Consider the following 17,226-nt stretch of genomic DNA (forward strand, 5'->3'; position numbering starts at 1 on the left):
ATGCAACTTAACACAAGAACGAATGTTCCTGTTCCACAGTCCTAATTTCTGACAGATGTTCCTTACCTCAGTAAATGTCATAATCTGATTGGCATCACTTAGAACAGCTTATTTTACCTAAATGGTACCTACGTGATGAGTGGTATTTGTAAAATGTTGCAAATACTTGGTATTAAGTATACTAAAGACAAAAATATTTAAATATTCAATTTTTTTAACTTTGTTACTTGTCTTCTGCTTCATGCCTACCCCTTACTTCCCCCTAACTGAAGGTTTGGAGTTTCTAACTTTCTCCAGAACACAAATTTTATGCTTTTGGTGTTTAGTACACAAAAACTGATCATGTTATTTGAAAGAAGAGAAGGAGCGCATGTCTACTGGTTACTTTTTACAATAACAAATAGAAAGTAAGTAATTAAATAAAAATAATCTTGGCATCAAGGAACAACTTGGCTTATTTAGAAAAAAAATCTGTACTCAGAGTGTAAAATACTGGACAAATTCTAAAATGGAATTTAAAAAAAAAAAAATTCTCCTGCTATGCAGTACTTCACCTTCATTTTGTAGCCTAATATTACAAGAAGGTATGTCCTTGAGGAGAATGATTGGAATACTCGTGTCATCAATAAGGATGGCTGTAACGAGCAGACAGTATCTCTTGACACTTGGATTGATAATCTGTGTTAGTCTCATCTGTTGAAAGTATAAAGAAAAATGTGAGTGCACACATTCTGTTTATTAAAATTCTCCTTGGTCATGTACTTAGCAGTTGATATTTAAAGAGTTTTGCTGTCATGAATAAAACTTAATTTAGGCCTTACCTTTTTTAGCTCTTGTATTTTTTCAGTTTTTTTGCAAAACACTTTTTTATGGAAGAAACCCAGGCTTTTTGTATTTTATTCCCTAAAGCGCAGACCAAACCAACTTAAGGAAAAGTAAGGAAGTATTTGCAGCTTTCTGTTTTGTAACAAAACAAGACGGACTTGCTCAAGGTCATCGGGGAAGCCCCTGGCAGAGCTGGATGTGTAAAAGCAGCTTTCCTGTGCTGCAAGCTGCACCTTGAACCAGAAAGGCACCTAACTCTTGTCCCATGCATCTTCTGTAGGCACACAAATACAGTAATTTGTGTTCTCAATATTACTGTAAGGTGTGTTGCTTTATTATTGAAGGGAAATATAATTGACCTTGTTTCTGGAAGTGTTTGGCTGGCTGTGTAGCATGCAGGGGCTTTGAAAACTTTATGGTGGGGGGAGGAAGGCATCCAGGCATGTCTTCAGTTCCCTTTGGCTTTCTTCAGCCCCAGAAAGAGCTTTGTGCCTGAGCAGTGATGCAGAACATCTGATGGGCCTGGTTGTGGCCTAATCTCTCTCCCTTTTTTTTTTTTGTCAGTGAATATTTTTTCTCCTGTAAATATAGAAGAAAGCAATACTTAAATACAGTCGCTGCTTTTTTTTTTTAATCAGGAGTTTTGACATACACTGTGTAGCTCTGCGTAGCCAGTGTATTGAGAAATGAAGATGGCAGCACTATAGTGAAGAATGGTAATTAAACATATGCTGTAGACGAGTGCGTGCTGCTACAAGTAGGCAGATAGGTAAATTGAAGGCTGCTAGCTTCAGATTAATTCCCTTTTGGTTATAGCCTTGGATAAGCCTTATGCCTTACTGCTGAGGGCTGGGAGTGGGAAAAGATTACCATGGAATATATAAAGAGCTCTAATGAGTTGCGTGAGTCTTGTTCCTGTTAATTTTTTTTAATACGTACTTTCAGTGGAACAGATTGTTTAGAATTTTTGTGAAACCTTTTGCTAGGACTAAACCGAATATTTTCTTTATTTCCGTATACATAAGCTGGCTGGACGTCTGTTTATAAACATACGCTTTCGCAGTGCTTATATACTCACATTTTTAAAAAGAACAAAAATTGTTCTAAGTAGTTTTGATGTTACGTGTTGCAAGTTAAGAAGAAACAAATGCCCCATGTGGCGTGTGCGCTTGTGGTGCCTTTGCCTAGACGCGTACAAAGCGGCCCTGGCTTTAGGGGGCTGGACGTGGTACCTCGCGGCACGGGGCGAGGTGTTTGCCCTTCGCTGCCGGTATAGGAAGGCTCCGCGGGTTCTGCCATTACTGATCTCGTAGCTGTGGAGTCGCGCAGGTAGCGATGTGGGGTCTGACCCCGAGTCCTGCGCCTTTAGGGTGCCGGCTGCTTTTTTTTCGGCGCAGCCGTCTGCGGGCGCGGGTAGACGGCGGAGGGAAGCGGGGCCCAGGCCCGGGGAGCGCTTGGCGGGAGGGTGACGGGGCGGTCGGGGGTGCCGGAGCCGGAACAACCGCGGCAGACAACGGCCGGAGGAAGCCGCGACCCGGGCCAGGCTGGATGTGCAGCTCAGCCGCTTTCAGAGGCGGCCGGGTTGAGCCGAACAGAAGGGGGAGATTAGCATATTAATGCGGCGCTCGCTAATCGCTTCCCCTCCTCCCTCCCCGCCTCCCTCCCTCCTGAGCGAAGGCAGGAGTACGGGCACCCACGCTGACTCCGCTGCCTGTTCTCGCCCTTCCCGGCACCTCGCCCCCGGGAAAGGATGGCTCGGGCTTTCAGTGGCCCAGGCCGGAGAAGATGAAGCAGCGGCGCGGCCTGCCTCCGCCGCCGCCGCCGGAGCGCGCTGCCCCGGGCGGGCTGCGGGGCCGCGCCCCCGCCCCTCCCGCCGCCGGCAGGTGAAGGCAGCCCGGCGCGCCTGGGGGAAGCGTAGCGGTTCTTCCCTCTGCTTGCGGATCGCGAATACGTTCAAGCGGCTCCTCAGCCGCCACCACCAGCCCCTCGCCGCCCCGCAGGACCGCGTTCTGCTGGAGCTCTGAAGCGGGACGGTGCATGCCGAACGCTGGCGTGAGTCCCTACACGGCCGTGTGTATGTGGCTGCTGGAAGTGGCAGGCCAGCAGGCCCCGAAGCGAGCAGGTGCTGGCTCTATGGAGAAAAGCGGCTGTAGCCCATTCCCGATGTGCTGGGCTAAAGGTACGCATACCTTTTATTTTTAATATATCCTTCCTTCCGCGGCCCACCCCACCAATTAATGTTTCACTACCTGTGGGTTTATAGGTTTTTTCCTATCAAAACAAAAAAGCAAAGCTAGAAAATAAAATATTTATATTCTGGTCATGCGCTTGTAACGCGAAGCAGTCTGCAGGGTCTTCTTTCACCTGACAGCTGTAATGCTTTTTCTTTTTTTCTTTTTTCCTTTGCTTTTCAGAATTACTTGAAATGAAACAGCACTAGAGCTGTTTTGGTTTTTACTTCCACTGATCTGACGGCTTTGTTTTTGATCTTTGTATGCTTGAAACCACTGCGAGTGTAATTCTGCTTTCAGTTAACCTTTTGGAAGAAGCGGTTTTTAAGTGTCTGATTGTAGGCAACGTTTACAGTGGAAGACTTAACATCTTTTTACTTGATGTCTTAGGAGTTACCACCCCTTGCTACTCCCCGAAAAGAAACAATAACTAGCCACAAAGCATGCGTTTATTACAATGAGAGGGTTTCACTTGAAATTGAGGCTTAAAAATAATTAGATGGAAATGTGAAACCTATTCACACGGTTATCTTAAACTTGCATCCCAAGACATTAATATTTACATAATGATAATCTAGAAGGTATTTGCTGGCTTTGTGGGTGGGAGTGTGTGTATGAAGATACAGTACAGAGATTAGGGTCGAAATTCTGTTAGTAGCCAAAGAATCAAATCTTCCTTAGATGGCAAACAAGTGTAAAAGGTTGAGTGTTGCTGATTGCAAGCATAACTTTCCTCGTGCTCACTTTCATTTCGATGTACTTTCTTTTTTGGAAGACAAACTGGCAGTGAAGTATTGCGTCACCGTAATCTTGGATCACAGGCAGAGGCAGTTACTTCAGATACATTTCTCCCGAACTTCTGAACCAAGGAGTTGGTAGATGTAGCTGCTGATGAGCTGTTTTGGAAAAAATAACAGTAAATTTCTTCAGAAGGTGTGTTTATTTGGAGGACACGTGAAGGAGCATTTCACACTGTCTTTGTCTTGCGTGCCTTCTGCACCTTGCTGAGTTGTTCAGGCTAAACTAGCACTTGCCAGACACTGACATCTTAGAGCAGCACGTATAGTAGAAACAACTTAAAAAGAAGAAACGGCAGAACTTGAACTCCACGTTTCATGAAGTTCGGAATCTGTCAGCTCCCTGGGGAATAATAGTTAATAAAACAATGAGTACCAGTAGCTGGAAACAAAGCTAAAACAAAGCTGTGCTTTGCTTTTAGTAAAACTCGTTTACCAGGAAAAGGGGTAACAACGATGTCTGCTCCTGTGTGTCATAAACTGGGTAACGAAAAGTATTGGATGAAATAGGGATTCATCCCCTTGGGCTATTCAGAGGGTCAGAATGAAGGTAGTTCCCAGAGAGTAATTTTCAAAAGTAGGGAAGAAAAAAAATCTTTTCAAAGAAAAAGCAAGTTGTTACCATCTGTTGTTAAGCCTGGTTAGTATTGGGGCTATCGGTTTTCTCCCTCCTGCTCCGGCACCAGAGGATGGCTGCAGCAGGACTCGCTGATTCTTGCAGAAGATGGCTGCACTGGGCAATGATAAAAGGTATCGATTCCCCCTCCCTCCAGCAACTAAAATGAATGAAAAACGATCTCTCTCTCTTCCCCTGGTCATCGGCGAAGTGTTCTCAGAACATAACTTCAGGGAAGATTGCTTATGCAGCCGTCTCTGCCCTGAAACGGAGAAGAGCCATGTAATCTCTTTTTATTCCTGTTGGGGGGAGAAGGGGGACACCAGGAGTTGCATAAGAGGACAAAGGCACCAGCATCTTCGCAGCTGCCAGTTGTCATGATTTCTAGAAAAAAACTGCATCTCAGCCTCCAAGAAAAAAAAAATAGGACAGATGAGAAATAGCCTGTGCTATATTTGTCGTTGAATGGTGGCCATTCCTTAGTTGATGAATGCTCTGTATACTGTTCACCAGCTTAACCTTAGGGAAATGAAACGGATCTGGCCTACTTTGATAAGGGCTGTGAGATATCTACAGTCAAAGAAAGGTAATATATTAATGAGAGAAACATTTAGTTTGGATAGCTTTATTCTGGCTCTTCTGCTTTTCTGTTAAATCTTCAGGTTACCTGCAGCAAAAATTCATAAAACTTTTTAAGGTATTTTGTAACGTTTTAAAATGTGATCTTGATGTATATGTTTTCTTATCTAAAACTTCTCTCTAAATGGTCCTTTTTGAATGGTTTTTAATGCAACAAATTAAGCTCTCAGTGTGTTAGGTGTGATCTCATAGCAAACGTTCGTTCTTTGAAAATGCTTTGAAATACTTGAGTCTGTGTTCATGCAGAGTGTGCTTCTACCTTTTTTTCAGTGTTCTTAAATTTTAAATCTTCAATTTTAGCAATATTGCATGATGACCTAATTGCAGGCAATTCTGTGTGCTCTGTAGGACTGCATCAAAGAGTAAGTTGCTTGCTTGTTATAAAGTATTTGTGTAATCTGTGTTGCCTCCTCTTTATGCTTAAAGTCCAATCTAAGTGGTGTTACTGAATTCAGTAATCTAGTCCGGATCAGCATACTCCAGATTTGAGAATATTTTGCTTGGCAAAGGAAGAGAAAGTGTATATTTTGTTTACTGGCATAATTCTTCTCAGCAAGCAAGTCTGTATTACTTCAGTTTTGGTAGTGATAGGAGTAAGACATTTTTGGCTGCTTCCCTCCTGTCCCCTTTCCCTTAAATAATTTGTAACTTAAAACATCTGGTCTTGTGCAATAAACAGCTTCAAGCTCGGTTACAACTTTCGGGGGATGCTGAAGTGTGAGTGTCTTGGTCCCCAAGGAGGCAGGACTTGTTTTCCAGCTAAGTACTGAAAATTTGTGCTGGTATTTGTCATACAGGGATGTTTTCTTTCTGACTGTAACAGTAGACTAGAAAGTAGTTATGGATCATTAAAAACTTTTCACTAACATCTCTAATCTTTGATAAGATTATTAATGGTATAATGTATTGTACTTTGGTTTAGATACTTTTCCTAGTGACCTTTTTTCCTGAGTTTTGTGTGGCATGTCATTTTAAGCTTACAAAATAACTCAAATGAAAGAAAAGTAAATGTAACAGTTAAGGATAGTTGGATAGCTCTGTTATATAGCTGTAAATTATCCACTCCAAGAAGGTGGAAGCTTCTTGAATATCTTCCATGTGAAGATAATTTAATTATTAATAACATGTTTAATAATTTATGAACAATAAATGGATGTGATGTTGTTAAGTGTATGTCATGTGAGTAGTTAGTGAAGGGTGATCATGGTTACTGAATTCAGCTGTTCAGACTAACATGAAAAGGTCTGTGCTGTCTTCAGATAATCAAGCCAAATTCAGTAAAAAAACTTGTCTTGATTTAAAAAAATCAAGACTTTAAGCTAGCTATGTTATGAAATGTATTTAATCAACTGGGAAGGAGTTTTATCTTACTGCAATCTCTTAATGTTGCAGTCTTTTTCTAAGTGTCAAGCAATTCCAAGTTAAATGTGGGGTTTGGGGGTTTTTTTTCTGATTAACCCTGCTGTTTCAGGGGGTGTGTTCAGATGGAACCTGCTCGTGATCTGTTGAGTGTAAGCAAGATAGTTGGATGCATAAGAGGAAGGTTCAATGCTGTTTCTTCTTGATCTCAGTCTCATAAGTCTCCACTGTTTTGGTAACAGAAAAATAGTGGGGTGATAATTTTCAGTCCAACAAACCCTTAGATTTTTAGGTGATAGGTAATCACTAGGAGGGATACGGTGGTAGAAACAGACTAAGGAAAGGTGCTGATACCATGAAGGTAGGCAGGTAAGTAGTCTCTAAAACAAGATTTCTTACTTTTTTGACACAGACACTGTGTATATATAACATAGAAATAAAATAGCTGTTGTGGATTAGGAAAGAAAAAAATCCCCTCTGTTAGCATGAGTGTTCTGCTGCATCTTCATAGTGACTTTCAGTTGAGGTGACTGGAGGGAAGCGCCCACACTTGCGCTTTTTGCAGATCTGTAGGTGTAGGTGCCATGAAGTGCTTTTCCCTTGGCTTCTGAGGGCGAAACAACTGGGAGAAGAGTCTCATTTGTGATTTGACAGTCTGTTCTTGACTTACGACATTGGCTGCACCAGCTGATGTGACACATCAACCATTTCCTTCCAAACCATAAATTTGTCTAAAATTTTTATTAAACTTTATTAACTTAGTAGCTTCATAAGGTGTGAGATTTGCAAACTATTAAAGCATCTGTATTTCAATTCATGTGTGCCTGTTTGTGTTTTGTTGGAAATCTTTGTAGAAAAATGAAAAATAGTGTTAATCTAATCAAACCACTGCCTTTCAGAGGCAGTTTAAAAACAATTCCTCAAATGCTTCTGTATATTTAAAAGTGGAAAATAGTCTGGAAAAGTAGGGGGGTTCTTTCCTTCAGTGTTAGTACAGCATGCGATAGCATTGATGTTCTTCAAAATGTATAGAAAGTATGTAGCTACGAGAGTACTGATGCATTTCTATTGGCGTGATTTGTTTCTTATTCAAAGACTACAGGAATAGAAGATGGAGCTTGAGATGTTTTTACAGAAAAGGGAAGTGATTGTTTTAAGCGCTGGGGGAGCATTTGGTGTTCCCTGTGTAATGGAGATGTATGATCTTATTAATTGTAGCACCTAGTAATGAACCAGTGAACCAGCATGGAATTAAATTCTGAACTGCCTGGGAAAAACTAAAAATTATGCAGGGAAAAAGAAATGTTTTAAATATCTTTTTGAAGATGCATTAGGAAAAAAATTAGCAGTAAACCCTGGAAGTTGGCATTTAAGAGAATGGTTCATTGATTGGAACAGTGCATTTTTGCTGAAAAGTCAAACAGGAGTTTGTGGCCTTAATATCTTACTCAGTTTACATTGGTCATTTTTTATCACAAGTCACATTGTGTGTGTGTATGTATATATTTTCTGTATGGTGCATATATATACACACATGTGCACCCCAGACTCGGCATCATTTTCCTTACACAGTTAGCCTGGCAACAGTTGTGGTGTTTCAACATTGGCATCCTTGGGTACTGAAGATGATCTCTTACCTGTTTTTGATGGAGTTTTTAGAGAACGCAAGTCATTGGGCCAACTGTTCTTCATGCATAGCTTTTATTGGAAGTACTATTGTAATGTAACACCAGTCAGAAAAGCTTATTTCAAGAAATGTATCAGCCTGTCTAAATCCTTCCACTTGCTGAAGTGTTGCTTAAGCAGAATAGTTGCAAATTCATGTCTTGTAAAAAAAAAAAAAAAAAAAAAAAAAAAAAGTGTCAGCAAAGAGTATGTAGTTTTCATTAATTGTTGGTCTGGAAAAAACCCTCACTAGTATCCTCAAATTCATGAGCTGATACGGATTTGTTCATGATAATTATTAAAAACTGGAGACATCTTAAATTAACACACACTATCAATCACATTACAGTAGGCAGGCCCGTACAAGCTACTGAGTTCTATAAACTAGCACAGCAAACAAAAGACAGACATAAGGAAATGTCTTTGTAAATGTTACGTTAAAACAAGCTTAAGTACAGCACATCATAAATGTATTTGAGTATAGAAGTTATAAAAAAAGTTATAAAAATTTATTAGTGTTTGTGAAGATTTCATCATCTTGCAATGTAAATGAGATCACTGCAGTATCTACTGTTGAATCCACGTTGAGAATTAATAATGCCAATTTTTTTCTGTCAGGTTGTAAAGGACGAGGATTGCTGAGGTTCTGGAGTTAGCCGGTGGTTGCCCAGCATTTATGTGACGCTTTATTTACTGGCATACAGGAAGAGGGTTGGATTTTCCTCTTTGGATATTGAATGTAGCTTAGCAAAGATGTTATGAAAAGTATTTCTGGGTGGAACTCAGTCCTGCTGAGTCATTTCATTAAAAATAATTTGTAAACAAACTCTTTTTTTGTTTTTCATTTGATAACCAAGGATTGGGGTTTTTTTTGGCAGAAAAGAAGTTGCTTATTACTTTCCCAAACACCATCACTGCTTTCCAAAACAGTGTTTCCTTTGCCAATGATTTCAGATCCGTAAAACTAAGCACTAAGTGTTTGGTTTGTCTTTTTTTATTTAAATTTGACTCACTTGGGAGATGAAGTGTTGTCCCTTGCTTTATTGAGGAAATTTCTAAGGAAAAAATGCTTTTTCCATGCCATAAGTCTCCTCATCTTGGCTAAGTGCAGGAAGAAAATTAACCTTCAGTTCTGCCATTACTTTGTGCAACTGCTCACAGCACTGAAAACACTTCAGTGAAGAGCTATAGAGGGTGTCGTATCAACAGCCGAAGAGCATAGTAAACTGAAGTGTGGCATTTTGAGACTGAAAGCTAAACTTTGACTTCAATTTGATGTGCTGTAGAACTAAAAATTTATCTTTGTCGGGGGAAATGGAATAGTTGTGACTTCTCCTCTGCATCCAGTGATGGTTCATCTTATATTGGCTGAACGGGTCCTCAGGGATGTGGCAGTTCCCTTTCAGAATTGGAAGAGGTACAGAGACAATTTTTAACATGTCCAAAACATTGATGGAAAGCTTTTGCTTCTCAACTTTGTAGAAGATGCAGATCATCTTCACTGTTGTGTTCCGTATAGTATGTGACACTCTGGGGTTGTCTGACTAATGATTAAAGAATGGTAGTGCCTTTCTTTCATTGCCTGCTTTTTTCTAGTTCCTATAAGAATTTGGCCTAAGCCAATTCTACTTAAAATTGTCAGTAAAAAAGACTCTTCTTCACTTGAATAGCACTACTTGATGAAGCTAGACAAATTATTTTATTGCCAGTATTTGGTCATGGATTCCCGTGTTGTGGTTTTCTCCTTTAATAAGCGTATAAAGGTTATCGTGGCAAAGAACTTTCTCATCACAAGTAGTTGCAGGGTGAGTAATGGTCTACAATCCTGTGAAATCTTTATTTCTAGGGAGGAGGATGGGAAGGAACTGGATGTACTCCTGAAGCTTCTCAGCTGGCTTCTGAAGATGAGGGGCAGCAAGGTTTAAACTCACCTCATAGGCTTTCTGCTATTGTGTTTGCAACTCAGCAATGATCTGTTGTCCTTGCTGTTATGGGGGGATACTAGAAGGAATCATATTCCTGAAATCCTAGTATGTTCAACTGAAAGGGGGTTTTGTCTAGTCTGTGACATGATGGTTGGTCAAGATAAACTGAAGAACTGCAGCAAAAGTACTTTAAGAGTAGAGCAACCTTTTCAATGCGATCGGAACGGCTGATTCCCATGCAAGTTGCATTGCCAGTGGACTTGAACAGCAGCTTTTTGTCCATTCAAGTGTTTCATTGCAGTGCTCTTGAATGATAGTGGCAGAATTAAAAGGCTGGCTTAAAAGGTTTCTGATTTATGGTTGTATATAGCTGTACCTGTCAAAATGGAAGCATACGTGTCCTGTAGATATCCGTCCCAGCCCTTCACCAGAGGGTAAAGGTACTGCTGAGATGGCAGGGAGCTGTGTATCTGTTCTTCACCCAAGGGTGCTGGCAGTGTAGTGCTAATTAGTATGCCGCTTTTATCATGCGAGTGGCAAAGAAATGGATGGTTTTCAGCCCAACCTGTTCAGCTGCTCTGAGCACAGTGCTTTTGGCACAGAGGTGGGATGGGCAGATAGCAGTGCTGCCTGTCAGTTCAGTATGTTAATGTTTTATCATCTAACTGTAGTTTTAGCAGAAGATACTAGGCTTTTCTGTATGTGTTTTTAAATCTATGCTTTCTAATATTAAGGGGGTTTTTTTGCTCTAGATAAAACAGGAGGACTTAATGCCTGGGAGTTTCTTATATAGAGGCAGGAGAATGTCATTGCCCTGTTCCTGTTCTGCCCTTGAAATGAGGGATTTGCACCTTTGTACTTTTGCTACTAAGTTCCTTCAGCCACATTGCTTTTACTTTTATATTTTTTTAATACATATACACACACTATAGTGTATGTAATATATAATATCTTTATATATAATACAGGTAAAAAATAAATGCATATAAGGCATAAACAGTGCTTGGAAAGGAAAATGTCCATTACTTGTTCTTTCTTCCAAAGTCATTTGGGGAGTTGTCTAAGCTCTGGTTTGATCTGGTATTGAACAAACTCCTTGCTGATTTTAGACGCACCGATGTAGTTTTACTGAAACAAACTGTGACACCTGCATTGGCCAGTAGTGCTGCATGTGATGTTTGAAGTATCAAGTTTGCACATCTAATCATAATTTAAGTATCTTTTGTCAGTCTGGAGATGCAGCAAGAATTCATTTGGAATATTGCTCTCATCTGTCACATTTCTTTTCAGAACTATGTTTGTAGGTATGTTATTCCACAACGATGGAAAACAAGGTATTGCGGTAGGAATGGCACCACTTGCTGTGGCTACCAAATAATTTGTGATAAACCCTCTTCAGATTGTTTTCTGAAATCAGAATTATCAAAATTCTTTTTGTTCATGCTGAAATTAAACTGGAATCTCTTTGTTCCAAAACTGCTCCTTTCTAAAATTTGAAGGGAAAGCTGTTACGCTGTTTCCGTGTCCAGCCTGTTCTGCAAGGGAGCAGTGACTGTTAGAGGTATGAATGGGGACGAGCTGGTAATAAGAATTATCTGAAGTCAGGGACAAGCACACCCTGGATACACAAAAAGGTCCTGTTCATTATTCCTGTCTCGTACTGTAGGAAGAGTCGGGTGAGTTGCTTGGTTTGGCCAGAGGTGCGACTGAACTGCACGGCACCTCGAGTCTTGCGGGAAGCAGTGGGCCAGACTGGGTGTCGATCGGGTGTTCCCTCCTCTGAGCAGTGTTACACTGGGCCCTTTCTAGCAAAATTTTCTACAAGAGAGGAAGGAGTGGGAGTAATGTGCGTTTACTGTTCCTGTGAATACAGGGCATCTTAAGTAGAATGTTTTACTCGGTAGTATCAGCTACTGGCATAAGCCAGTAGTGAAGATCACAACCTGTTCCTCTTCAAGTCATGCACACCCTTACCTGATGCGTGATACCCACCAGCCCACTGCTACTTAGAGAAAATACCACAGTAGAAAACTGCTTTTCTGAGACATTCATAGTTTAGCAATTAAAGACAAAGCAAAAATGATTAATATGTACCAATCACCGACCCAGTGTGAGGTTCCTTAAAATTGTACATCTGCTTATTGAGCACATGATTGAAAATCATAATGATGAATTATAATCATAAAATCATAGAAATTATTTTGAGGACTTGTTGCTCAGAAAGTTTGGAGTAATTCAAATGTGATTAAAAAAAGCAAAACAACAAAAAAACCCAAAAACAAACTACTAATGTTTATCAAGCATAGAAAAGCAACGGCAGACAGTCCCTTCTGTTTAATCTAGATTTATCTCCAATTTGTTTTTTTGTGTTGAAAACACAGTCAAGCCGAAGTAAAATAAACCAGGGTGGGAAAGTTTGGGTTTAAGAACCTTGGGAACAAGTAAAATTCATCAGAACAGGGAGGAGAAACCCTCATATTGGAAACTACAGATTTGAAACTGGTTATAAGATGGGACCATACTTGGGCGTGTATTTATCAGTACAGAGGTGTCCAAAATATTAACTGAAGCATTTTTACGTTCAGGTACCTCAAATTACTGTACTCACTTGTGTAGCTGTGATGGCCTGTGCATCTTCAGGAGAAATTAAGCCAGCTTTGAAACTTGCACTCGCATCTCTTCTGCCTTTCTTCAGTATTATATTAGGCGATTCATAGAAGTTTAGTATGAGCGCTCCGTAAAATCGAGAGGGCAGACCAGAGGTAGAAAAAGAAACTTCAATTTAAAATGGATTTACTTTAAGTGTACTTGCCTGTAGTGTGTGTTTGTGGATCTACCCAACCTGTTGATACGCTATAATGATTTATTTTAATGTTTGGTTTTTTTGGTAAAGAATCAGTCACTGATGCCTTAATCAAGTCAGTATTTTCCTGTTCAGTGATAGGAACATGAACAAGAAGTTGAATAAACTTCAATTCTTTTGAATAACACCACATGTGGGAGAGCGGCAGCCATTCCCTTTCGCTAGTGTGGATGGTACCTGAACAGAGGCTGTGACAATTACTGTGAATTTTAGTTTTGTCTCTGTGATATATGTGATGCTTCAGCCCTGGAAGGGTCATAGGAAGCAGGAGTTCATCTATAAATTTTTGTAACTTATTACCATAAAACTCTGGGAGGACATATTTTTCCTTCTTTTTGTTAGACTTTCCTCACTCTTTACATCCCATCCACGCTCAGATTATTAATATACTTGATGATCTTAGAGGTCTTTTCCAACCTTAATCATTCTATGATAATATTGCTCCAGTTCTGTTGCAAATGGAAATAAAAATGCTTGCTTGTTCCTTTCCTCCAATGGGAAGAATATTTCTTGGAGCAGGCAGTAGACAGGACGTAAACTCTGGTCTTGCAAGGACAGTCAACCTACTGTAATGCAGTAAAGATGCTCATAAAATGTCTCCTTTGTGACTGACTGGGCAGTTTTTGAGAGGGCCAGGTCTTTTCAGGTGTTGAATGCTTCCTCCTTCCTTACCCGTGTGCATGTACGTATTGCAGTGCTAATCACCCGAGCATGAAAATGCTTGTATATTCAAATCTGCTGTTCTGGAAATCCACAGGTATGGTCATTGCTTTGCCAAATTAAGGCCAAACTGAAGAAGGGTGGGTCCTGAACTCTTTAGGTTGTTGATTTGTTGTTTGTGGCATGTGCTTTCCTTGATATCGGTGGTATGGTGTAATTTGGCACTGAATTTTTAGACGGACTATTATTTCTGGCTTTGATTACTGTGTCTTTGTGTTCTCTCCCTTTTCCTCTTACTCCTTTCAGCCCACAGAGATGCTGTTTGTTTTACTGCTGTGAACTGTTTTGTTTAGCATGTAAGAGTAGATTATATAAATGTTATAATAACTTGATTCAGAGCTTTCTGTCAAAACAACATGTTCTTAGGGATATTCCCAAAGTAATTTGTTATATCTCTCTCTAATCTTAATTTTGTTGCATTCAAACAAACAAACAAGGAATTTAAGCCTCTCCTGCAAGATGTCCTGGAAGAACTGACAAACCCTGTCCAAAGGAATTGCTTCATAAATACCTTATATTGGCATATACCTTTGTTAAATGCCTTATAAAACAAAACATCAAGGCAAATCTGTAAGTTTAAGATAGAATACATGCTGTGCAGCAATGTATTCTCTTTTTTAAATTAAACTCTGAAAAACCATATCCAGTTCTAAAATTACAGGTTTTTTTCTGGACATTTATCTGATTTATGAAAACAACTCTAATTTCAGATATTTTTTTTAATAGCAAGTATTTTGCAGGTGACAGAAAATTAAAACAATTGAAGGCAGACACACCAGTGAAATAGTAAAAAAGCAATATTTTTAAAGTCCTCGCCTTTTAAATACTGTTAAAATGACTGAATTGCGATGTGCAAGGGAAAATGGGTAAGAGTTGTTTTTAAAAAACATGCATCACAAAAGTGGAGTAAAGAGAAACTGAAACAAGTTTTTGGTATCAGTTCTTTTCACCTCTGAAATCTTGGAGCTGTGAGTTTCTTTTCAATAATTAAAAAAAGGAAGACTCTTCAGTTGTGTAGTTTTAAAAAAAAAAGATCGCAGGTTTGGGGTGAGGAAGGTCTTGCACAGTTTGAATTTGCCATAGAAACCTCAATCCCAATGAAGAAATCTTAAAAGAAATGCAGTTTTCTGACCTTCAGCAAGTTCGTGGTAGGGGCTACTTAAAATAAGTGAGTAGATGGGAGAATTCTGTGCTGCCACTTCTGCGGAAAAACCTGAAGGGTTTTTTTTTTTATTCCTTACACCAACACCCTTTTCGTGTGTATCTCACTTTTGCTATGAAATACAGCAGTAGAACAGTCTGTGTAGCAGAAGTTCTTGCCGTGACAAATACTTTTTTCACAAGAAGAGTGGAATTGGGGATGCTTTCAGTCCGTTTATTAACTGGCATCTTAAATGAGGAATTACGTGTTGCACATTAAGGAATCAAAATTTGCTCTTTCTTCTTGATACTTTACAAATACATAACCTTGCAGTAAGTGAAAGGTGATGGTTTGGTGTTGTTTGTTTAGGAGGTTGGTCTTTGTGTTACCTGAAGGGGTAGAAGGTAAACCACAAAGTCTTGTCAAGTATGCTGCTCTTTGCTCCTCTTTATATTGTCAAAATACTCTATTCACTCTTTAAAGTGGGAAAACTCATTTCCTTCTGGAGTGTGAAAATATCTGCAGCTTATTTCTTTGAAGCAAATCTTGTTAACTGTTAATGTCTCAAACTACATTTGTGTAGGAGGATCATTGGTACTACATCTACCAAAACCAGCAGCGGAGCAGCGTGGACGGTGCCCCGCAAGGCTGCCTGGGGTGTAATGTCCCAGGTCCACATTGACTAGGTGGAACAAAAATGTTCTTGAAGCCTGACAAGCTCTGCTTTTTGCTCTTTGCTTCTCTGATCACCTCTTTCTGGTGTCCATCATTCCTCTGAGTAGTGTTGTATTTGACAGAAGAACATAGCTGCGTGTTAAATGGGTTTTTCCTCTTCGAATTGCCTGTCATCTGCGAAACTCAGCTCTGCTTGCTCAGTGAAATACTCTGCAGCTGATAAAAATGTAATGGAATCATGTTTCATACAAATGCTGAGCATCTTTAAAACCATACTTTGACATTTACAAAATATTGGGAAATAGAGGTGAGGTGTGCTTATGCTGCCATTGACTGTGCCAGGCATATTTCAAATTAACCTTTTCCCTTTACACTTCATCCCAAAAAGTTACTTTTAACAGGTTCCATGCTTCTACCACTTCTTTTAAATTCTGATCCCTGGCTGAACATCTGTAGATGGTGCCATGAGAATTAACTATCAGATGCTTTGTTGATTTTCGTGCAGATTACAGGTGCTCATCAGGTCTGCATTGTATCAGAGATAAACAAGCCTTACTTGTTCTGTTGCCTAGAATTTCATGAACTTCTGCCAAATTATTGGCATTAAGAACTAAATTGGTAAGAATCTATCAAATGATAAAACCTGCTCTACCACCAGAACTATTGTCTACTCTGTTAGTAAGCTCTCTACTCCTAAACAAAGGGAAATTGTAATAGTTTTCAATAAACTAGGTAATTACACTTTTTTTTCCTTTCAGACTGTGCCTTCAAGGCCTTTCAGCTCATGCACTGTAATCTGAACCCAAGGTCAAGAGATGACTCAATTTTTAATAGTACAAGTTTATAGAGATACAAAGTTCTGATACACTTTTGCGAATGTGTTCAGTATTTCACAAATGTGCTTTCCATACATTTTATAATACCATCAAAGTGTATGTTGCAAAACATACTGTCAGACTGATTTTTTTTTTTTCAGAAGATGGTTGTATCTCAGAACACTGCATACTAAAGCAGCTGTGATTGTCCAGTTTATAAAAACTTCAGGCTGGGATATCACTACAAGCTAAATTTCTTGTGTTGTTCTACTGTCGGAAAATCTAAGAATAATCTTAAATTAATGATAAGCAATTAATGTATGTCCGATGTCTTACATTCATTGTATTATATACAATCTTTTAAAGTTCAACAAAGCCATTATTGTAAAAACTTTATTTTTCATAATTAAGATGTAGCAAATCCTGCGGTTTGCGTTGGTAAGGAGTAGGTATTATAGTCAGTAACCTAAAGAACTGTTCATCTTTATTATTAAGGAGATGTACATAGGACCTTTGCAGGTCAGCAAGGTCCTCCGTGGTGAGGTAGGTGAGGTGTTGGAAGGTGGTGAGCGTTAGTTCAACCAGGAAGTTGGACTCTGGTTTTTGAACCTTCTGCTGAACACCATAAAAGCTCAGTCATTCTGCCTTGAAGGTGTTACTTGGTTTTTTTCAGCAGCTCCTCCCTATTCTGTCTTTGTGTTTGTTCCTTCTTCTGTCAACTCTGACACTTAGTGGGTATGTCTTTGCTGTTTCGATATGTTACTGTTAAAGATTCTTGGTCTTTTTCAAATCTGCCCATTTAGTTGGCCAGACGTATCTGGGTACCAGCTAATATTTGATAAATGGCTGTAAAGGAACGGGAACGGGAAAAAAATAAGGTAGAGGTTGAAAATGACACTTGAATTTTTAATATTAGTATTATAACTGAATTATTTTTGCCGCCTTTAGTCATTAC

The 17,226-nt window shown here is 39.5% G+C and overlaps 1 protein-coding gene across 7 annotated transcripts in view; it reads left to right on the forward strand.

The window, feature by feature from the left end:
• Nucleotides 1–2,901: 2,901 nt before the first annotated feature.
• PTK2 (protein tyrosine kinase 2) overlaps nucleotides 2,902–17,226 on the forward strand; it is a gene marked incomplete at both ends in the record, with an annotated part of 166,960 nt that continues 152,635 nt past the window's right edge. For 3 of the 7 annotated variants that reach the window (XM_081996574.1, XM_081996585.1, XM_081996590.1), the window contains one exon: nucleotides 2,902–3,004. In XM_081996574.1, coding sequence (XP_081852700.1) covers nucleotides 2,902–3,004 — 103 coding nt within the window. Of the gene's footprint in view, nucleotides 3,005–4,979; nucleotides 5,056–17,226 lie in introns of those variants that run through there. The other 4 variants (XM_081996586.1, XM_081996587.1, XM_081996591.1 and 1 more) reach the window with 2 other exon arrangements.

Source organism: Phaethon aethereus (genome assembly GCF_964289735.1).
Source record: "Phaethon aethereus genome assembly, chromosome: 2".
Classification (NCBI taxonomy): Eukaryota; Metazoa; Chordata; class Aves; order Phaethontiformes; family Phaethontidae; genus Phaethon; species Phaethon aethereus.